Source organism: Perna viridis, chromosome 11, assembly GCF_037379345.1.
Source record: "Perna viridis isolate PV_CMFRI_1.1 ecotype Kerala chromosome 11, ASM3737934v1, whole genome shotgun sequence".
Lineage (NCBI taxonomy): Eukaryota > Metazoa > Mollusca > Bivalvia > Mytilida > Mytilidae > Perna > Perna viridis.
In genome coordinates, this window is record NC_142455.1 from 30090595 (window position 1) to 30116131 (window position 25537).

A 25537-nucleotide genomic window follows, 5' to 3' on the forward strand; every position below is an offset into this window, starting at 1 on the left:
TAACTTCAATATCCATTAACATTAACTCTATTTGAAGTTCTAAGACGATCTTCTGTTATGAATTTCAAAGATTGTCTTGCAAACAATTATCGATATCTTTTCATTCATATCTGTGACATGGAACCAAAAGGAAGCAATAATTCATCATAACGTAATTGATTCACGGACAAGTTGAGGAATAAGACATCTCACTTATTTCATGGCTTTCGTATAAATGACTAGAAGCACATATTTCCATAATGAATCATACATATATTCCTGTCACTATTGTAATTAAATAAACCAAAACTAAGCATATTGAACATAAACGTTTGCAATAAATTGAATCATAACTTTATGATTAAAAACAAAATAATTAAAGACACTATTTTGCTGAAGGTGGTTTTGAAATGGCAAAATAAAATGATATTTTTGAAAGATGTTGAGGTGGTTAATTTTCGATTGTCATATAGGAAGCATGCACTAACGTGAAGGACGTTTTTGTCTGTGAATATAAACTCCCGCGAATTCGTTAATCGCATATGTAATCACAGATGATATTTGGATGCGTATCAATAATCAATTTAATCATGTTTATTCATTCCGGTAGAGTAGAGAAACAACAATTGTACTAATACTTAGAAATTTTGATGTTTTGTACACCGTGATCAACGGACGTAGAGGACCTTTTCGAAAAAAAAAACCAAATTATTATAAAAAGTACAGGCCTACTGTGAATAAAAAAAATAATAAATTAAAAAAAAATAAAATAATTGTATATTATCAAATGCACATCGCATACCCAATGATTCAGTACACATTTCGTAAAATATCGGACTATATGTGAGTAATGCGATCTTTAAAATGCATATCAACTAGTGCGATATGTAAGATCATTTAACTTATCATGTTTTGTTTCTTTTATTATCACATATTGCACAAATTTCTACTGCCCTTAATTTATGAAATCTGTTTTAGAAACAACATGATTCACAGCATCTCTCATTTTAATTGGACTTAAATTTTACCATAACGAGGGCGAATCAATTAGTTAATAATTGGTATTATCATATAGATAGCAGTGATTTACCAAATGATCCCAGTGAAAAAAAAATCAATAATTAACACTGTAAAATAAATTCTGTTATTTCACTCTCAAGCTTTCTCCCGCCTAAACTTCATAATAAGAATATCAATCTTCCAATCACAATTTTTTCATTTATGATGAAATTAGCCATGAATATTGGACGAAATCTATATGATAAATAGGATAATCAATGGGTTATCTAGAAAAAAACCAAAGTGTGATCACTCGTGCCAAGAATGCATAAAGATGAAACTGGTTAGTGGATCAAGTTCCACACACTCGTGAAATCTAGGTGTTCAACGGCACTGGAGATCATATATTGGTTTTTCACTCTTTCCAATTAATTATTATGTAACAATGATTTCAGTGACAAAAAATCGATGATGTACATTGTGAAAAAAAAATTCGACAATTTCAATCTCGGATATATCTCCCGCCAAAACGTCTGAAAACGTCACAACACGAATATCAGCCCGCCGTTATGATCACTCGTGACAAGAATGCATAAAGATTAAATTGGCGGGTGGAACAAGTTCCGCACACTCGTTAAATCTAGGTGTTCTTCGGCACTCGTGATCATACAATGTATTTTAGTTATTTACTCTTTCCAATTAATTATCCTATTATTACAAGATACGATAGAATCAGCACTCTTCTTTTACAATTTTGTCATTATTAGTTGTAAATATTATTTTTTGCTTTTTGTTTTACTTTCGTATAAACATTTGTTGTCATTCGACATGTTGAAACAAAATGCGAATATGTATATGTTTTTGGTAAGTGAGTTTAATGATTTTAATGATTACATAATACAAATGTAGAACACATTTTATCCCATCAACAAATCTATTCAGATTCTCTGAGGAGTTGGTGAAATATGAAATTTTCGAAGTTTCTTTACAAAAACATATTGTTTATTTACTGGACTTTGAAGCCTCACCTTTACAGCAACTTTAGGTACATGTACTGTACGTATTTAAACTTATATTAACCCTCTTGCTGCCACATCTAATTTTTCAACTACGTCGCCTACGCCACAAAAAGTATTTCTGTTTTTTTCTTCGGTACAAGTGCTACGTCAATTATTCAATAATGATAAATAAAAAAGCGTATGCGCTCGCCCTTTGTCGGATCTACATGTATATCAAATTTAATTTTGTTCAAAAGACATAAAATTGACCATATTTTCATAATGACTATCGGTTCGAATATTATTCGTTATGTAATTAAATTTATGATTAATGTTTCTCCTTTAAAACTGAATAATCAAGTTTTTACAAATATCCATTTAAATGTCAATGGCTGTGACCACATCTATGTTATAGACAATGACAAACCTGACTTGTAAGTATATATATAGTTATATCAGTTAAAAGGTGATATAACATAAAACTGAAAATAGACGAAGGAAGTTATGATTTTATTTTACAATAAAGTTCTGTCCTCATTCCTTATAAATCGTTCTTTTATTACGTGTAACAAATTCATGTAACCCATTATGACAAGACTCACACTACGTCCTTTCTTTCGAAAACCACGCTTTTCATTGCTTTCTTGATACATGCTGATCGGAGTCGAAAACAAAGCAAAGTTTTTCCCGAAATGTTATCAAACATTCATTTTTTTCTTGTTTCTCTACTATTTGCGTTTGTTTTCTATTTATTTTATCTGTTTTAATTTTTCTTTTCAGTGGTGTTTATTAATCTTTTCGGTGTAGTTTCTGTTCTTCTGTACACTTTCAATATTTTGATTCGTTTCGTTGATATATAAATTCATATACTAGTATGCATTTATGTACACTCAAGACACATTTGATATTTAAATCCGAATCTGCTGTTAGATGAATAATATGAAACAGGTTTGTTTAATTTTTTTTTTAGTATCTCCATGTAAAAAAATCTTGGTTTGGCATATTTGGAATAATAGGCTGCTGTCTGGAATAAAAACCTGTTAAACTTGACGGCATGTTCATAAAGTACGGCTGATAAAAGAATCCTGCATCGGAGTCTGCTATAAATAATATATTTTAGTTCCTAATGCAACAATAAGCTGTTTAGGCTGGTATTAACTTTTTAGTGGAAGACATAACCCGTAACGAGTTAAACTAAGTACGAAACAATACAATGCACACAAAACAAAAATGTACAAAATGATATTAGTTCTAACCTCTCACGAAACTGTCCGTTAACTGTCAGAAGAACAGTTCTATGACGGATTTAAAAAAAAAAGCTTCAATAACAGATTTAGAACAGTTCTATGATAGATTTAGAAAAGTCCTATGAGAGATTTAGAACAGTTTTATAACAATGCGTACAGTTCTAGCAGAACTGGGTCTTGTAGAGCTGGCTTTAGTATTAAGACAGTTATCGTAAAGTCAGTTCTTCAGAACGTTTTCTGAGAGCTGGCTTTAGTAGTAAGGCAGTTATCGTATAGTCAGTTCTTCAGACATTTTCGTAGAGCTGGCTTTAGTAGTAAGGCAGTTATCGTATAGTCAGTTCTTCAGACAGTTTTCGTGGCTTTAGAAAACTGCTCTCGTACTAAATTTGAAGTAGGGTTGATGTTACGATACAATTTCTCTAAATATTATCATTAAGGATCCTGGGTTGTAATTCTTTGGTTATAATTTAGTTTTACCCCCAAGTGATCGATATGATCACTTTTCGCATGAAAAATCTTCTGAATAAAGAAATGATAATAAAAGAAATACAGATTTCGTCCGCAAATATCCACAAAAAATATTTAGCATTTCCTAACAAACAATGTATCAATGTATCAATAATAACTCAAATTTAATATGAGTGTATTTTATACTTAACATGCATATTCATATCTTCTATTTTGAAAAAAAAGCATATAGATGTGTCACAGCTTTTTACACTTATTTTGGCTTTTCATGTCAAAAGTATGCTAACAAACTGATTCACACACAAAAACAGTAGATATTATCTAATAAATACAAAAACAAAAAAAGTTTTCGCACTAGCATGTAAAACAAAATAGGTCTAAATGCAATCATTTAATAGCTTTTTCTTTACGTTTTATGTTTTTGAAGGAAAGTGAAAAGCTTGCTTTCATCAAGGATACTAAGAATGCTACATTTCTCTTTGTTTGACATATCTTTTCGAACTCAATTTTGATATAACAAAGATATTAACATTTTTTGCACTTATTTCTGCTTTGTATGTCAAGAATAAAGTAACAAACCAAGATACCTGCCTCAAACCTATTTTTCAATTTCTATGGAGTCAGGCTGGTTAAAATAAGGGATATTTTATTTAGGTTTCTTCAAAGGTATTTCCAGTATAGAAAATAGAACTTCTCGTCATTTATTCGATTTCAAGGATCGTATTACGTCTACCTAGTTCAATTTTGATTTTCCCCATAGGACATTCTTAATTTAGAAATGAACGGACGATCGTAGGCTCTTTTTACCGTCAAAAAATATTCCTCTAGTTTGATAGTAACTTAAATAATACTTTACAGAAACAGTCTTGAATTATTACTAGGGTTTTTTAATGATCAATTATTATTTTTTTCATACTGACCTTTCATTACTTTTTTTTTTATCAAATCTTAATTTTCTGGAATTTTAAACTACGGTTGAAAGATCTAAAGACTCTCTTCCGGCAATTGTATATTTCAAATTATATTTCAAGATTTAATTCTAGGAAAAATAACTCAAAATATGGTTTTTAATAAATAAGTCCAATAGTATTTTTCTTTATTCAGATTTATTTGCGTAGCCATTGTCTTATAGGGTTCTTCAGACACAAACAGTAACTTGTTATTGAGGAATTTTCAAGACTTGATAATCGATCAGTCGAAGTATATCATAGTTTGTCACATCAGGAATGGATAAATATTCAGCCATATACCAAACTTCACTGTTGTTAACAAGTTTAGGTCTTAATATCAAATGCATAATGTTTACATGAGATTTATTTCTACCCCTGTTTAGGTGGTTCAATCACTGATTCTTTCTTAACGTACAATTGCTATCAATATTAATATTGCCTCAAACAAATTGTAGTCTTTCATTATAGTCTATTAGTTATTAAGTAATTTAAAGCAACTAAGAAAACCTGCAACAGATTCTACCTTCTGCAAAAATGACACTACTCAACACTTTTGTCTATGAAAATCGATAATCTGTGGGACTTCTCTTTTTTTTTTTTGGGGGGGGGGGGAGGTGGGGATATCTCTTTGCTTCTCTCAAAAAAAAAACATTATTTTATTATTACCGCTGATTGACAGCTATCGTACATATTCTGTGATACTTCAAACTATTTTAAAAAGTATTATGATAAGCCGTCATGCCCAAAGAAAATTCACAAAGTAATTTCTACTCCTTACCGTAAAGCTTGATTTTGCGGTTTACTTAAGAGACGGGGGATTCCCCTAAGATTTAAAAAAGATTATCTTTTGAATTATAGACAAAAAAAAATGAAACACTCCTTTCATTTAAAAAGGTGGTTCAGTTCTTAAAAAGCTCACAATATTTTTTTATCTATTGCATTCTTCCTTCTTAAATGAAAACTTATACTGAATTAACCGTTTTAATATCACAACTCATCCGTTGTGCCTTAGCATTCCGTAAATACGCAGATTTTTTGTATCGCGCTAGACTTTTACAATTAGGCTTCTGGAACAGGGTTATGATGCTACAAAATTGAAGACATCACTACAGAAGTTTTATGGTCGTCATCATGAACTCGTAAATTGTTATGGTGTATCCATCAGCACCATGAAAACTGATTTATTCAACGGGTCATAGTTTTCCTTTCCTCGTTTGTCTACCCCGGACTTGACTTTTTAGGAGCAACTCGGCGGGTGTTTCTACGGACTTGACTTTTTATGAGCAACTCGACGGGTGTTTCTAGAAAAGCAGAGGACGCTTACCCTACCGGTGCACCTGGTCCATGCTCCCAGTTTTTAGTGGAGTCCGAGTTGCTCATTTACTTTTGTTACTTTGTATGTATGATTTTAGTTACTTTATGTTCTTTGTTGTGTATGTCTGTTTTCCATGTCTGGTCTTTGTCCCTGGATTAAATTCTTTTGATTACCGCTATAACCTTGGTTCCCTTGCTTTTCTAGAAAAGCCCGCCGAGTTGCTCATAAAAAGTGAAGTCCGGGGTAGACAAACGAGGAGCGGAAAACTATAACCTGTTGAATGAATCAGTTTTTAAGGTGCAGTTTGATACACCATAACGATCCACGAGTTCATGATGACGACCTGTTGATTTACAGTATCAAAGAGTAATCAAGAGAACCAAGTTTATAGCGGTAATCAAAAGAATGTTATCAGGGACAAAGACCCGACATGAAAAACAAACATAGGGCCTTGCATATATCAATAAATAATACCTACACCTGTTAATTTACCATGATCTATATGTTTGGACCACCGATCAACAAGGCTATTTAATGCTGTTTCACGAGAATGTTTTGGTCTTAAACCAAATTGACAACAAGTTATTTATTTATTTGAAGATAGATATTCATAAAGAAATATTGAAAACCTCACGTTTGAAAATCGTACTTACAATTGGCAGTACTGAGACTGGTCTATAACTATGAACAATGTTATAACAAACTATATGTTAACACATTTACAATATCATCTAATGTTAATTTAAGTAATTTTACAGATATATCATGTTAATCTGGAACTTTTGCAGAACACATAGCAGAGATTTCCTTTTTAGCTAAATTTACAGACCTTTTTGAATACTACATTGGTTGTTTTACATAAGTTGTTCGATCTCTGGTAAATGGTCATCAAATTTGTTGCCTGCATTATTGCCAATGCTAAAGAAAAAGTAATAGAAAATGTTTGCTGTTTTGTTATTTTCATTAACAGTCTTATAGTCTGATTCTAGATATGATGTAAAGCAGTTTTTTAGTTGGATGCACTTGGTCCATGCATCTAGTTTGTAGTGTAGTTCCAGTTGATCATTTACTTTTGTTTCTTTGTACTTGTTATCTTGGTTTTGCCATGTTATATGTTATATGTTATATAAAGAACAATATCAACGCCAGCTACATAATCAGCTGGTCAGTGAATTCGAGCACGTAACCCAGAGGTGACATTTCTATAGACTTTGAATACAGATTTACATATTTAGATTACAATATGGATTAAGTTGCCGTACACACATGGTTTCAATTAAGCGTTCTTTTGAACTGCATTCATTTCAATACATTTTTTTCTTAGATACATGTTAGTAAAATTCGTTTGCAAATGAATATCTAATGATTAGTATACGTGATTGGTTGCCTTCAGAGCCATTAAAGTTTGATGTTCATTTCTACCCACCTATTCTATGTCCAGTAGTACATACGACAGCTGCCACCACTACACTCTGCCTATACTGTTCACGACTTAACAAGCCTAAGTGTATATTTCCTTCAACCCTCAGTGACTTTGTCATACCGTATGGTTCTATCAGAACTTTTAAAGGCTTGTCTATCATGCTTACACACCTACCCCCTGTCCAGTAGGACAAACGAACGCTATGAACTGCCGTCGCTTTACACTATAGATATGCTTTGTATAGTTTTGTGATAAAACCTACCTTTACAATCCTATGTGTACACTTCCGTCAAACCTCGTTGGTTTCCTCATCCTGCATAATACTATTTTAACCAGTGGTAATTAAGACTCTGAATAATGGGTGGGATAGTTGATATAAATTTTAGCGGAAAATGAAAAATGAAACTACTCACATAAACAGATAAATAGTGTTTTAGTCACATACTTTAAGATATCTTAACACAAAGACACATGGGAAATTCGAGAAAAAATCAGATTAGTTTGCATGAGTGGTTTTTTATATTACATTTATAACAACATAATCGATAGGCTTGGACATCTATAAACATGAAAAATCGATATAGTCTTAGATTTATGATGCAATGTATTGCAGTGACATTAAATAACTGGGTTCATTCACACTTGATGTTATGTCACATCATACTTAATTTGTGTTTCTACAGACAATAATTTATTTGTGGCTGAATTCTAATTCAGTTCATTCTGTTGGAACACTTTCAAATAGTTCTTTATCTTTCCTATTCTGGTGAAAAAGTTTTGTACTTAAGTAGCAGCTTTCTAAAATCAGACAGAATGCGTTTCTTGGATGTCAATTAAAACCCACCGAATTGAGTTTTATTCCTTGTTAAGAAACAGTTACTGATCACATAACCCGTCTTACTTTCTCATTTGGTTGTTTTCATATAGAATGCACATGAAAATAACACATTGCAAGAGTTATGGTTCTTGATTTGGTTTCAGTTGGTTGTATTTGTGGGAGATGAATGTATGATTTTCTCAATAGTGGATATCTGATTATTCTTTTGTAAAAATAAAGTATATTTAGACAGAAAACCTTTGTTTGTAAGACGGATTTTTCTACACCATGAATCACTTACCACTGGCAGTGTCTGAAATTTATATGGGTTGGTACTTAAGACGAAACATAGCTAAACAAGTGGAAATGTTACAGTAATAATCATCTGACAAAAGACACATATTGATATGACATCAAATAACACAAACAAGACGGTTAATAGGAATATACATCATAACAGAGAAAATCGAAATCCTCAAATGTGTCTAGACACGAGCTGTTATACTTAAGTAGAAACCCATATACATTTTGTATAATTTAGACTCATCCGACGTTAGAGATGAAACAACGCGCAAAACAAAACACAAGACGAACCATGTTTCTGATCTATATGAACTATATTCTAAAGTAACAATAGTCCATAAAAAAGAGAAACCATGATTGCTTCTCTTTTTCTCAATCAAGTGAAGAACGATAACTTTTGCAGATTGCATGTTTGTTATGGAGTCCAAGTTTCTTTGTTTCTAAGATTGATATATCCAAATGCCAAACTAAATGTAAAATTTATGTGTAAAGAATAAAAAAAGATAAAAGAAAAATGGTATCATCAGTCATATACAAATCGCTCTTAAATAAGCACTGGTATGTATTTGTTAGTTCGGGGATAGAAACATGCATATGATGACTCATTAAATTGAAAATCGTCATTTCACCCAATATCATTGGTCACACTCTTATATAAGCATTACAACTAATACTGTATTAAGGTTGAATAGTATTTGTTTGTTACTTTTTGAGTTACAGTTTGAGAGAATGAATACCCTTGATAAGTCGAATGAATTGAGTCAAACGGTTTTTAAACCTACTTTCATGATGAATCAGGTAAAACACAGCGACCATGTACAAAAAATAACAAACCAGATAATGCAAAAAAAAGCCAAAAAAAAACAAAAAACAAAAAAAAAACAAAAACAAAATAAAACAACACAAAAACCAAAAACAAAAAACAAAAAAAATACAACCCCCACAAAAAAAAAACAACTTCAAGGAGAACACAAAGAAAACAAACAATCATCCCCAAAGTAAATTAACATAAATAAACATATTTGACTTTCCCTTGAAACATTGTCATATTTGTATAAGAAAATACTGATATGTCTTTTCATGTTTTAAAATGTCTGTCCCACATCAAATACATAACATAAAGCTGTGATACATAATAATACAATGGTAGGCTAAAATGAAGTAATTCAGTATGTTGCATCAATCCATAAAAAGCACTATACTTTCATAGTGTATCTTTTTGTTTAGCATCTTACAAACTGTGTTACTGTCTTCAATTAACATTTGCCGATATGGATTGTCCGCTGCACAATAACACAATAAGTAAAAAATAAATGAAAAAACTACATGATATACATGAAAATCCTTTTTCTTATTCACCTGAACTTGACCCCCAAAGACCAGAACAGGTTTTGTTTTGCTTAAAGCTAAAAACTGAGGCAGTTCCTGCGTAATTGTAGTTTGTAAGTGATTTCATGTCATTGTTTCATAATTTTCTTTAAGATTTTATTTTTGTAATTTCTTTACAGTCCTTTGTTGTGTGTGATTTCGATTATTTGTCTCTGTACAAGATTTCCTCTCGTTTGTATCTCCGGCACTGTCACACTTAACAGACATGTAAAGGCACACTTTATTACTTGGTTAAATTGAATGATTTATTCCTGTACGTATATTACATAATCTAAGAAGAAAATTGCAATGTCTTCATTTTATCAAATTGTTGTAAAATTATCTTCAAAATAATCATTTTGATAATAACGGTATTGCTATAAAACTGTCAATCAATTCAATGACTTATTTCTGAACTTATTTCTGATAAGTATTCGTTGTTTGAGCATACACATTAGTAGTAAGTCTTAGATTTTTTATATATATATATCGATTCTCTTGTGTCTGCTGTATAACACTTTGTTTCAAATTATCCATTTGTCCATGCAGTATTTTCATTCTGCTTTTGTATCAAGATTTTTTTTATAACGAAAGCCTGTACATGTAAAAAGAAAATTATATGCTTTATGTTACCATAAATATCAACGAAAATCTTTTCGTTCTACAATGTGTCTATTAAAGATCCTGAATGAGTGTTTTAACTTTTATGGTAACGGCATAATAAGATACTGGATGAAATGCCAGGTAAATAACAGGTATCAGGATTTTTCACAGACACCCGTTTGATAGAACATTTATATTGAGCCTCTGCTTTACCTAATTTTTGGGTTTTTTTTATCCTTATTTATGAGTAAAAGATGAGGTAATAAACTTGTAATAATTTACACTAAATACGCAGGTACACACAAATAATACATAAAACCGTGAAAATTCGTTTTTTCCCAAGCGATGCTTCTCAAAAAATTGATATATTCGATCAAATATGGAGAATTTGAATTATTGGAGTAGATCATCTTTACGTTAAAAGGCAAATGTTCATTTTTCAATAATTTGATATCTGCTGTAAGTTGATAAAGCGTAAGTGTGATACATTTTTTCCAACATTTTACCAATCCTGGTCATTTTAAACTCATTTTTAATATATTTCAGGGAAAAATCTATTCTAGTGCAATGATTTAATGGGGACTATTTGCCTTTGTACCACATCCGGTTACTGTATTCATGAGTAATAAATGTTTTCATAGTAGAAAACACGCCTTCAAGTAAGGTCTGAAAGGCCCAGACAAAAAAGCAATAAAATCCACGATAACGGACGATGACACTCCTTCAAAGTATACACGATTTTCCAAATTAAATTATTTGTTTGCAAATTTGAAATATAATAGGTAGATTTTGCAAATGAAGCAATTTACATATGCTTTTTCCCTCGTCAAATGTAAATGCTTTACCCAAATTTATTGCTATCTGCAAATTAAATATTACGTAATGGAAAAGTAATGCTGAAGCAAAGAGCAAAAGGAGTAACTGATTGAGTTTATCCACTTTTTCCCCTGATTATATTGAATAATTGATATTTATTTACCACTCAGAAGCTTTGATGATTTATCTCATGATAATTTATGAAGCAAAATGAAGACGATACAATGCCATTTGAAGATTGAAATAGCGTCTTTGATGACTTATCCCTTATATTTCTAGATGTTTGTTAAAGTTGTTGGAAATTTGTTATAAAGCATGAAAACACATGTTGTGTTTGAATTGATTAATAAGTGCAGTAGTTGTGCGTACTTATAATGGATGTTATATTAAGTGAATTTCTATCTTAATTTCAAGTTTTTCACTTTTTTTTAAATATAAAAAGGTTTTCGTAGCATTAGGAAAAATGTGGTTTTAGTTATCCTGTATAATGGAGGACGATACAGTTCAACTTTTTAATGATGAAAGTGGATTTTATTATACCTTTGAGGATTATATGAACTTGGAAATAAATAACAGCTTTGCTAAATGCTCTGAAGCAATACTTAACAAACAATATCCAGACGATGGTAAGTTTGGCATGATTAACTTGTTGGGAAATATTGAGTTTAAGGTCTTAATAGATTGTAGATTGTAAATGTTTGCATTATGTGTTCGTACTTCAGCCAAAGCATAAATTCTTTATTTTTATTTTCATGAATATGAACATATCTATATATTTTACTAAGCATACATAACGCCTTGAACATCTGAACATACAAGTCGATTCATTCTTTTATGATTTCTTTTCTCAGTTTCTATCACACAGTGTACAAGTATGGTCACTTTCATAAAATTTTCCAGGAGGTGGAGAAATTAATGTATTCGCTTTAAGCATTGTTTGACATCCGATCGAACACAACACTGAATCAGCATCACATTCTCCTCTAAACACGATGGTTTTAAGGGGAAGACTGAAGATTAACTGGCTTAAGATTAAGTCAGACAGTTGTGTTCGAGTACGTTGGCAAGCCTACTTGTCCTTTGTTGCTTCCGTAAGCAAACATATCAATGGTCCATGACAGAAAAGTATTAAGAAAGGTCTGCTCTATTATTTAAACATTCGGTCTAGCTCTAAAATTGTTCTACCACAATCAAAGAATCAAAGTATTTTTTTATCATACCACGCAAGCAAATACATTACCAAATTTTTCGGTTGTCGTTGCGCCCGATACAGTTGACAAGCAATACAGGAAACAACATTTGTAATATTCACGAAGAACAAGTGTTGTGTACGCGCTTGAAACTAATTTACTTAGCTAGCTTAAATGAATGTGTATAAATGTCATTATATATGCCAGAATTTTAGAGGTTCAACCATCCTTCCTGATTATTTAGGATGCACCACCTAAACATGTTCCCTTTTGATTCAAGACGGTTTTTACTTTTCTTATTACATATATGTGCATTTGTAGGTTCATGTGTGTTCTTAAACGGCTTTGACGTTGAAGTTTTTGCATGCTGGAGACCTCTGAAGCACCTTCATACTTTTTGGAATGCATTTGCAATGACAAATTGGTTAAATGCGGCACGTGGAGTATATGTTTTTTTTAACAAAATTCTACAGTATTCATAATGATAATGATTTGCTCTGATGGAGTAACCACTTCCAATATATTTAGCGACATGTTAATATGATAGTTGTCTTTCATCCTTAACTGTATCGAGATAAAAGTAATATTCGGAAAATTTATCAAAGGACCAGGGTAGCTGATCATTCCAGAGCACCTGTGTTTCTACACATTGTTTGGTATCCCTGAATGTGCGTTAATTTTAGATTATCTTCTGTTATGTAGTTGGTTTAATGTGTATTGCGAGTTTTATGTTTCTGGTTTTGTCTTTTCAAATGGGTTCTTCTCGTTTGCACCTCCGTTATAACCAGTTCTCAATTATTTTTTCTTCATATACCTTATGTCTCAGTATAAACTTTAATTAGTATAGATTTATAGTTCCATTTTAAAACAGTGACTTATGTTCATTCACATTACTTTGTATAGTACTGATTGAGATTTCTCGTCATTTTATATTTTCAATGTTTTCAACGGGTTTCTTGAGGGAAACCTGAACTCCGTCAATCTTTCAAAGGCATTGAATTTTACTATTTATCAGAGGCAACTAACAAAGCCGTTTTGTAAATTAACAAAAAAAGTTTTATTACAAAAATGATATATATATGAATTGATATATTTTTGAATACAGCTTACACTGTACTCAATAATTGCGCCGAGTTACGGGTAGCATTTCGTTCAATCAATTACTCAATTTTTGTTCATGAAATATTATCCATGGTCTTAATCTTGCTAATTAATCAGAAAAAAATATTACTATGTATTTATCTTTTTTATGCTACATTGAACGGAGGATTCATACATATTTCCCATAGATAAAAACAAGATTTGATATTTTCAAAGATGGATATGCATATTTTCAAGGCAATCATTTAAAATATGAAGGTATCATTCAAGACGATGAAACGAAGTCTTCTTCAATTGACATAATTCATTTATTCTTCATCTTTACAACATTAACCGTAAGTGTTTTCATCATGGATATATTAAAATAGAAATAATAATCATTTGCTAAAAGATATCATGGTTTTCGTTCTTCGGTTAAACAACGAATCTATGTCGCCTAAAAACAGCATGATCTTATAAATTCCACGAGAGTAAGAATCGGAATCCAAAAATGACCAAATCTTTAAGGACCGTGAAATTTGATATCCACGAATAAAACTACTTTCAAAGGATGCCGATATTGTTAAAAAAGAAAGCGAAATGTGATTTTTTTTCTGTATTTTAAAGAATGCGAATACTTGTATATAAACTACGATCCGAGAATTTTTGTATGATTTGCATGCATGTACTATAATTTTGACAGAAAAATTGGATAACAATATGAATGTATTTTAACAGATCACCTTTATTGCAACGCCACATTTGATGGTTATACATGTTGGAATTACACAAGGGCTGGAACCAGAGCTTATGGTAAATGCCCCAATTTTCTGATATACAGATTTGGCAGCCATAATAGCATGAATGGTACGTAAACGTATTATAGAATCATAACTTTAAAAAAAATATAGGAGTTACACAATTATGTCAACTTAATAAGTCATCATGCTCTTTCATTGAATACCTTATACTTGCCATTTTAATACGACTTATCGTTAATACAAATTACGCTATTTAACGTCTGTATCTAGACGATGGAACACGGAAATTAGAATCGCCTTATTATGTATAACCAAAGCCAAAAAATTAGAGCTATTTCTCTATACGTGTATATGTCGGAAATACAAAATCGCAAAAATAACACATAAAAATAAAATCGTACTTTTCAAAACCAAAAAGCGAACGTATTTGACGTACCTGAACAATTAATATGTATTTCAGGATTAATATATGTAGGAAACAGTCAGGGTTCTCTGTACTCCTTACCGGCTTTCCTGGGTTTCATTAAAAATCACAAATTGAGATTTTCTTTAAATCCCTGAGTTTTCCCTCAAATTTTCACTTATAGTGATTTGATACGTGGACATTTTAAATCACGAAGGGTTTGAGGAAAACCTCAATTTTAGATTCTTCATGAAACCGGGCCCAAATGTCCATAATCGAGGAAATTTATATCCTTATACAGCAAAAGGTATCAAAAACAACTTTTGTTCAAGTCCTTAAATTTCAACATATCTGACAGGAATACAAGCCACGTAATATATTTATAAATGCTTTTTGTAATACAGAATTACTTCATTATACTATAAGTACAAAATGTTGAATATTGTTTGTTATCATATTAAAACATCATATAATTGAATATTCAATGTGTTATTATGTAAAATGTTTCACAAATTAGGTGATCAGCTTCGACAAAATAAAATAATTCTGTTGAACTTATTTTTCGTTCCCGATGTTTCAGATTCCAATATATCAATCATAAAACTTTTTTTTTTTAAATACAGTAGAACTATCACAAAATGATCAAGTGGTAAACGTGAACAATGAAGATGTGATTTATCATTGCGAGGAAACCTGGACACAAAATTCGTGATTGTTACAAGTCTTCTACACTCGCTAGATCATACCGAGACAATAGTTGTTTTGGTCTTTAATCCGGCCACTTTTTTATCCTAAATTAATTAAAGACCTAATATGAAACAGTAAAATATACTTCATTGTAGATTACAAGTGAGATTTTCACAAAGTTAATTCTTCTAAATAGTGCATCAGCAGATAACTTACAAATTAGCCTGTAAAAACCATATGGTAAATAAATTTTACTGAGAATAAGTATAAATTGAACGTTCATGCTTCACAAGAAATTAGCGCCTACACTGTTTTGTTAATAAATTATAATATCAGAGTGCTTTTCATATTTGAGCTATCAATTACTTTATTGCTTTGAATGATGATTCCTATAATTGTTTTTCTTGGCAAACCACATACCACAATGAAACATCTGGAAGGTCATTTCACTTATACCGTTGGCATGGCAAGTTTTCCTTATACAATTTTTATTACTGTGTTATCACATGCGTATGAACACATTTGTCATTTAAGATCAATTCTATGTATTTAACTGATCTTTAGTTGTAAAGCCAAGAGTGGTGCGTTAACAAATATTTTGTTTCTTAATTCACGTTAAACTTATCTCATGAATTCACTCACTGTATATAGAGAATTCATACATCGATAATGTATATTTTCAAATTTATCCCTATTCGACTGTTGAAAGTTTATCTCCCATGACTGATTGTAACTATGTCTAGCTATTATTATGCTTTGAGCACAACAATGCCTACACATTTCTATTACAATAAAAAAAAACAACACCACCCCCCCCCAAAAAAAAAAAAAACAAAAACAAAAACAAACAAACAAAAAAAAAACAAACAAAAAAAAAAAGAAAAAAAGAAACAACAGAAACAAAAAAAGAAGAAAAAGAAAACACCTGTTTATTATGGGAGTAGTTCTTTAATGCATTGCTTTTACATTTAACTTTTATTTCAATTGCTAGTTTTTCTATGGAAAAATGTAGGTTTATTCTAACTAGTGTAAGTCACTTCAGAGATAAAGCAAGTATAGGACGTAAAAACGAGAAATTGACTGAAGTCTAATTATTAGACACGAATTCCATTTGTGGAAAACTTTCATGTTTATATTTCCTGCTCAGAACCTAAGACTTTGCGTGTGTTGCCTTTGTCTATAAACATTGCAGTATTTTCCATCTACTTTTCTTTGGTATCATTGATCATGTTATTCCATCACTTCTAAACAATAAAGGCTAAGATACTTTAGAACCCGAATTAGTTTCAGTTGAAATACTTTATAGAGCCAATGCACACTTTGGTAAAAACAAAAATAATTTCTACAAAAATGCAAATAATGCTATTGATGTTTTTAAAAAAAGACCACATATTCAAAAGGAAATGATTCACAATATCAATGAAATCAGTACAAAAACATTATAAAAAAGTAAACAAAATAATTGAATTACAAAGCATAACATGAAAAGGAAATCATTTCAAACATTTCAAGAGTAGACAGGAAAATTAGTTATCTATAAATATTTATCCATAGATGGCGCAAGTTGAACTTGTGTTGACAAATATTTTAGTCAATAACGGGGAAAGGGTGTGCACTGTAGGCATACTGAATTGTTTAATTAAGGCATTTACTGGTATTTAAGAAAAACTTATTTTGTATAATCCAAAAACCGTCGTATTTTTTTATTTTTTACTCAAAATACTTACTATGGATAATTCAAATATTTAATTGTCATTGACTTCAAGATAAAATATTTACAGGTTTTATAATAAAGGAAATAAAAAACAACAATCAAAGTTTTTTTTTAATTTCGATTATAACATTCGAGCCACGATTGGTTTGTTATGATATTGAAACTAAATTTATTTAGTATATATTCTACAATATTCAAGTTTAAAATTTTACGAGTTATAAAACGTTTTTGTTAATGATTCATTTGGACTATTCGGCCGCTTGGCATACGGTTTTAGACATGACGAAATTTCCTGTAATCGTCCGATTATGATATCACTAATCACTGTAAGCATCCTAAAGAATCGATAATAACTATTGCTATGTATAACTTTCCTACTGCGGAGACTGTGAGTGTAATCATGTTTTTGATAGAAGAGAAAAAATGGATATGGTGAAACGTAACAAATGCACAAATGTATAACATAAATGCAAAATAGTAACCACTTTCAGTGATCACTAAACGGTCTTCAATGAGAGTAAACGCACCTTTAGGTAAGGTCTGGAATGTCCAACAACAGAGTGATAAAATCTAGGTAAATAAACGGTGGAAATCCCCCAAAATCAGAAGTAATATAACGACAATAAAACACTTTAATGACCAACATCTCTTGACTGTGGACAGGCAATTGAAATCTGTGATGGTGTTAAACTAGTTTTAAAAGGCCTTAACCATCCATTTTAAAAGTTAGCTAGATTAAGATAACCGTTTTTATTTATTTATTTTTTGTGTTGTGTACAGCCTACCGCCATTAGCAACACTTAGTGAATACTTCAAACATGCTTGTAAAAACAAAGTCAAAGAAAAACATCCCTGCACAGTAAAGTAATCATGTGTTGTAACCTGTCGCTTTCGACATTTTCGCTATTCAATAGTCAAAATGATGGGGATGAAAAGGAAAGTTTAGAATTACGAACTTAATGCATAAAATTGAAAATTTACAATATGAATTACATTATTATTTAGTTTTCTTCCGAATTTTTGATAATTATTTACAAATTATTTCTGCAGGCAGAACAAGGCCTTATGGACCCTCATCATTTAATTAAAAAGGAATAAGATATAAGATTAAACATCAAATGTTCATACTGTGTTGTAGAAGAGTAACTAGGATTTTATTTTACCAAAATAATAAAAAGGGCATGTCAGCTGTTTGCCTATATAAAAACCTCTATTTTGCAAAAACTAATAGTTCAAAAATTTTAACTTAAATACTCAAAGAGGGTCTGCAGTCTTACCACAACACTTCTCACTCCCGTAGTGCCATTACTTCAATATGGATCCTGGAAAACTCGAAAAATCTTTTGGAGACAATCAGTTCAAGACTATTATCGGAATATAATAGCATTAAAACCTTTTTTAAAAATTATTTGAAATTATTTCTTACAAGGTATGAGGAATCTCTACCAAGAAGTATATATTTGTATCTAGTTGTACCATCTTATTTTTTGAAAAACAACGATGTATAATGTTTTTGAGTCGGGATTTGTATGAGTATGGGGAATAAAAGTATACAGTGTTGAAAAGCATAGGTTTTAGTGCAATTTTATTCTGAAAATAGTTTTGAACTTGTGAATCATTCCTTTCTCCTTGTTTTTAAATTGCATATTTTATTTTTTTTAATAAATTTACAGGATATTTTCATTTTGAATTTACTTCCCTGGTCCATTTCCGCAGGCCGGTTTGATACCCATTCAGACTGAACGTCTATCTTAAGCCTCGCATGTATTGCTCGGTATAGGTATTTCAATGATCTGATTGACCGTTTATTTTGTAGTTGATAACCAGCACTTGAATTTAAAACTAGAACGTAAAATTCTAGTACTGCGAGATCAAATTTCCATATTTTTTATGAGCAGGTAATCGATAGATGTTGATAATAATCGGAATTATTCAGAAAGATAAACGAATTTTATTACGTTTAAAAAATGGCCAAGTTTTCCTTTTAATCATTGTGCAAGGAATTGAGATATAAAACAGTTTGTTACAGAAATCTCGTTTAGTTTTATATGTATATTAGTGGAAGTTTAATGAGTAGAATTAAAACACACACACACACACACACACATGTACCACAAAAGCAAAATCGGTAATACTACATTGTAATGAAAATACCGATAATAATAATAATAATAATAATAATAATAATAATAATAATAATAACAAAAACAAAAATGAATAAACTATAGTATTAAAGTTGCAGCTACCTTCAAAAGATAAATAAAACCCTTCATTATTTTTAGGTATACTCAAGGCTTCTACATTATATGTAGGAAATACCGAACAAGTATATTTTCAGGTCATAGTATATTTCATATGATATTTTTAAAGAAATTATTCCTAGTGTAGTCCACAAACTATGCTAAAATGTTATATACCGAGTAAAATCGCTCTCGAAAATATGTTATTCTTCATTATGAAAACTGAAATGAAATTTCATGAGAAAATCACACACGGATAGAGTGATTGAAATTAGTCCCTTTTGCTCCTGTAAGTTTCATTCTTCATTCATTGTAAAAGAGGTGATAACAAGCAAAAGTTGTTGAATCAATTGAAAACCTAAGAATCATATAATTGGGACACTCACGTCAAATTTACCTAGATAACGAAACTAGAAGAAATGTTATAGATTGAGATAACATTACCCCTTTGTTCATGTTTAGTTAATAATTTAAATAAATTAAATTACATTTTATCTTACATAATATTATTTAATTTAATTCAATGAAATTTCGTCTGCAGCAACACGGAGAGAGCAGTATCTGTGTATATTAATAGAAAACAGTTAATGACACCCTGTTTAACGATTAGTCACAACTTGAAGCCAATCATGATAGTGGCGCCTAGACATACAGCTTCATACAAAGCAAAGATATAACTGATCATTTCACTTAAATATGGTGAAATCATTGTTCATTACATCATAAAATTATGCAGTTAAGTAGTAGTCTATGTAAGAATTCTGAAATATATGATACACCACCGAAAAGGCTACACATTTTATCTTTGTTATTAACTTAGGTCTAGATGATGAACTGTATAATTATTAGTTCCTACCTGTCTGGTATTGGGACATAATTCACATTAAAAAGCTAACAGTTTCAATTGTATTTTAGCCTCCTTTATAAAGTTATACCCCTTAATTTTGAATTCTACAGTATATGTACATTCTATGTATTTTGTTTTATCTCATAAGAACAAGGGTAAAATGAAAAGCCATATTTCAATGTATGTTTACTGTAACATTTTAAAATATCTATAATAAAAATATGCAAGGTTTCAACAAAAATTACATTTTGCTTGATTCTTATCTGGAGTGCTAACTAATACTTTAAGTGTTAAATACAAATATCTGTAACAATCGGATGAGCTGATGCTACTGAATACTTCAAATCTCTCATTTCTTCTCTTCATTTGTTGCTAATTAATTTATCGGAGAATCCCATAAAGGAAGTCAAGTATTTGGTTACATCAACTGAAGTTATGTTTGTGTTGTAAAATAAAATAAAAGGTTGAAAAGTACTTTTAAATCATAAAATCAAAAGGTTCTCACATTAAATTACTATGTGATACGCCACCCGAAGTTTTTATTTGATTTAATCTTGGCATGATTTTTTCCGATTCGTGGAGCAAAAGAAAATTCACGTTCCGACATTTTCCGGAACATTTTTTGATACTTTTACCTACCTTTTTAGGCTTATCTGTCATTTGAAGAAATATAATGTGAAGAGATTGTTCAAAATATGCGTGTAAACTGCAGAATTCGATTGTTTTAAATATACATGTAAACTGTCGAATTAGATAGTGCATGAACTAAAATGCAAATTAATGCTGTTTCAGTTATAAAAAGGGGGTTGAGGGGTTTAGTTTGCATTAAATTTGTTTTAATCAAAATACTTTTCAACTAAAAAAAAAGCAATAATTAACTTGAAAATGCCATTAGGATAATACTAGCATATAAAATGTAAAAGTTATTAAGACTTTAAAGTTTACACACTACGACTAAACTTAAGTTTGAGACCATCATGTCACAATTGAAAATATGTACTTTTGAAAATATTGATAAATAATTGTTTGTCAATTTTGTTCTATAAAGGAAAGTGGAAGATAATTTTGTAAAAATACGGAATCCCACAGACGTATTTTGTCTTTTTTTCTTTCAAATCCCTTCATTAACACATTTTCTTAACCTCTGATAGTTTTTATTTTTTGCATTATTTGTGTTAGAGAAGTTTTAGTCTGAGAACGTCCATTACTGAAGGATAAGACGGATTACTTTACTACGTTTGGACAATAAAATCAATAACGTACATTAAACTGTCACATTGAGATGATTAAATCATTTCTATTTTATCCTGAGAATTTCAATAGCAATTAAATTTTCCTCATTATATGTTATCATCAAATCTTCTTAAACCTGCAGGACTATGAGTGGGAAAATACATAGTCATTAGCCAGTTTCTTAATCAAATCTAAAGAACATGAGTTTGGAATGCACCAGCGTAATGCAGTATGGTGTACCTTTAACAGCTCAATGTTTAAGTCGAACATGTTCAAGTTAAGAAAATGTATGCTGATATCATATAGAAAAAAAGCTTTATTTTTTGTCTGCGCTATAAATAAATAATTATATAAACAAACATTATTCAGAAATACAGAAACAAAACAGAAAATAAACGAAATGAAACTTCTGAAATATGTGCATAACACAAATCGACGAACATACAAACACATCTATATTTAAATGCGCGGTACAAAATGACAAATATATCGGGCTGTTGATCTGAATTTTGGTCATATATACAAAAAAAAAATAAAGTACTTTTTCTCGAATTGCATTGATAATGAACCACAATGTTTATGTGGTCCAATTTTCTGATCATTCATTTCGATTACCGTGTCACTGGATTCCGGAAATAATCGACCAGTCGTGCTATAATAATTAATTGGCACGAGTCTCTATGCTACAGTTGTCTATTTGAACGCATGATGTCAATTCAAACCATGAAAAAGCCTAATTACTTTTAATATAAATTTTGAACTTATTTACTACCTTGATTTAAACACCACACCAAGGAAATTTGCTCGTGTTTTTCTTTCTATAAAGAACAGTTCTTGCAGAGGTAAGTTTTAAAAGAATATTAAGATAAAAAAAATCATATAATACAATATTTCAGGTGTACCCTACAAAGACTGTAACTCAGATGGTACCTGGTACAGAAATGCCTTGTCACAAAAGCCATGGACGGATTATTCCCCATGCACTTTAACAGAGGATGTACAGGTGAGCAACCTTTGAGAAAGAAAGAGAGGGAGATTGTCTCATTAGGGCGAATAAGTTATAAAAAATATCTTAATTGTTTCGAATTGTTCAGACCTTTTTCAATCATACCTGTTTAAATATTTTTGAAACTATAAATGACGCTGACTTTGGAAAATAAAACCTATGTGCTATATGTGAGAGTCAGGCAATTGGTGACATATATTTTTTCTCAATCGTGTCTTTTATGCTTCAAATATATAATATATATTTCGAAAACAACTGAAAAGCTGTTAAAGGAATTAAACTTATTTTTGAACAGGTTATATGGAATAACCTGATTTGCCACAGTTTACACTTATAAACCGCGAAGCAATAATAAAAAAAAATGGAAACGCCCCAAAGTATTTTTTTTACTATTACCTGTTCAAAATAAGGAACATGCCTGAAATGGCTGTCAAAAGGAGAATGCGTTGGAAAATGTCCCCTTATTTTGCCATATTGCATTTCAACACTAAATTCGACTTATCAATAACTAAACAATGCAAAGTTTACAAACACTTTGATGGTATTTCTGTTTATTCAAAGGTATAAAAACTTGGTTAATGCAATACAATTTTAACGATTTTTTTTCGTTTTGTGTGTTTGTGTGTGTATGTGTTTCATATGCCACACCTTACACACATTTTGCCCAATTCGAAGACAGATAAGAACTTTAGAATATATTACACGTAAATATTACTTAAGATATGTCCAGTCATGTAAGTTCATTAACATTTACAAACGATAGTGGCTTTACTGGATCTATTCAATCAGTAGACCATACAGCGAGAGAAACAACAGATAACAAGTAAACTACCAAGTGTGTACAAATTATTTAAAGGAAAGAGCAATTCGTGTTTGCCAGTACTTTGTAATGGCTTTTGTAAATTGCGAAAATTGAATTTTATATGATATCCAAACCGGTAAACGATTGCGTAATACGGAAACTTGTTACATAAGATCTGTATAAATAGACCATTGAATGGCGTAATAATTCTTAGTTGGCACAGTTACAATCTGATTTATGAGCTTTTGTAAATGCACTTTCAATTAGCAAATTAACTTTAAACATTTGTAATGTCTTGTCCGCTAACGGACAATTATCAAACATGTACAATGTACCAATTAACATATCTAAAGAAACAACAACAAATAAAAAAATAAAAATAATAAAATATTCTTCGTTTGAAAAATGCACAGAAGGTGATTGGACTCAAATTTACAAATTGTGAAACACAACATTGGTTCAAGTGTAGTGAAAGCCATAAGTTTTACATTTTCTTTTGTAGAGAGCGGAAACAAGAATTTATGTATATTTTTGTGGATATGTGCTGTCAATTATCTCCCTTAGTTTGGCCTTATGTATTTTTGGATGTTTCAGGTGAGAATACCTCTTTAGTTCGTGTTTAAAAGTAGTGTTAAATTATACAGCCTTCGCTAAAGAGAAAATATATAACTATTAATAATCTTATATTCTTGCTAGTTTTATCTCCATTGCTGTGCTTGAGAGACACATTGAAAGCTTACTTATATTAGAGATTTCCATTGATTTGACGGACCTCGCCGAAAACGAATGTAACAATTTATATTTATTTCACAGTTAATATTACTTTAAGAGATCAACAATATTAACTAAACATTTTGAATCTCAAATTTTGTGTTGTACTTCCGATAATCAGATAAATTAGACAACAGGAATGGTTCCATATTCAAATGAAGGGTGGACGGGAGAAAAGCAGGATTCAAGACTTTTAATGGCTTGTTTTTGTTCTACTTTTACATAAAATTATTTTTTTCCAATTTAAAAGGGTTTTATAACCCCGGACCCGTTCCGGCTCCGCCACTGTTATAGTAAATGTAAAATGAATATTTAGTAACTATAACCTTGGTTCCCTTGATTACTCTTAGTAATAGTCTAGAATTCGTCGAATTATTAACCCGAATGTCGTTCGATTGCATATAGGCTAAAGTGCATTCTGTATACAAACATTTTGTTCAATTTAAAGTTTTGGATAAGTGTCATATATTGAAAGATTTTGTAGTTATGATGTAATTGGTTATGGTAAGTATGAAATAAAGCACATTTTTATGAAGGATTTAATCAAGGGAAATAATATTCTACTAGAAATATCAGCTGTTCATCTGTAATAGAGTAATCAAGGGAACCAAGGTAATAGCGGAAATAAAACGAAAGAAAGACAAGACATGGGAAACAAACACAACAAAGAACACAAATTAACCAAAATAATACATACAAAGGACCAAAAGTAAACTTGGACTCTACTACAACCTGGCAGCACGAACCAGGTGTATCGATAGGGAAAGCGTCCTCTGCTTTTCTAAAATATGAAGCATAGGACAATTTGTCCCTTTCAATGACCACGTGCAGAATCTAAAATGCCTCGAAAAGTCTATTTACTTGTTATGTCACTTTTTAAGCATGGCAATCGCCCCACATCATACATCGAGACTTGAGATATTGTATTGAAACAAATGTGTCTAAAGTATTATTTATAATACATTACAACTTCAAGATTGGAATTTTGTTATGGTATTGTTCCTGCATGTACAAAATTATGATTTAAAAGAGTAATCATGGGAACCAAGGTTATAACGGTAATCAAAAGAATGTAATCAAGGGGCAAACACCGGACATGGAATACAGACATACACAACAAAGAACACAAAGTAACTAAAATCATACATACAAAGTAACAAAAGAAAATGAGCAACTCGGACTCCACTAAAAACTGGGAGCATGGACCAGGTGCACCGGTAGGGTATGCGTAAAAGTACGACAAGGTAAACAAATACAGACGATCCATATCAGAACTTTGGACAATTCGTTCGTCATTTTTTTGTATGAACTTCGAATACAATGATTTCAAGTATTATATACTTTATATATTTTTGTAATAATTTTCACCGGTTCCACCGTAGGGAGTTTTTGTCTCCGAACTCGTACACTGAATTTTTTTTTGTGTAGTAAATTACAAAAATTCATTGTTCTCAACAATTTGCGGGAAAAAACCTACCATGAGTTTTGTTGCGCAAAGATAAAAATGTTAGTTTTAA

The 25537-nt window shown here is 30.8% G+C and overlaps 1 protein-coding gene across 3 annotated transcripts in view; it reads left to right on the top strand.

The window, feature by feature from the left end:
- The window catches only part of LOC148603679 (calcitonin gene-related peptide type 1 receptor-like), a 50025-nt gene that overhangs the window by 1435 nt on the left and 23053 nt on the right, over positions 1 to 25537 (top strand). For 2 of the 3 annotated variants that reach the window (XM_088552860.1, XM_088552861.1), the window contains exons 2-4: positions 14295 to 14423; positions 22338 to 22444; positions 23752 to 23843. In XM_088552860.1, coding sequence (XP_088408986.1) covers positions 14295 to 14423; positions 22338 to 22444; positions 23752 to 23843 — 328 coding nt within the window. Of the gene's footprint in view, positions 1 to 11312; positions 11913 to 14294; positions 14424 to 22337; positions 22445 to 23751; positions 23844 to 25537 lie in introns of those variants that run through there. The other variant, XM_088552862.1, reaches the window with a different exon arrangement.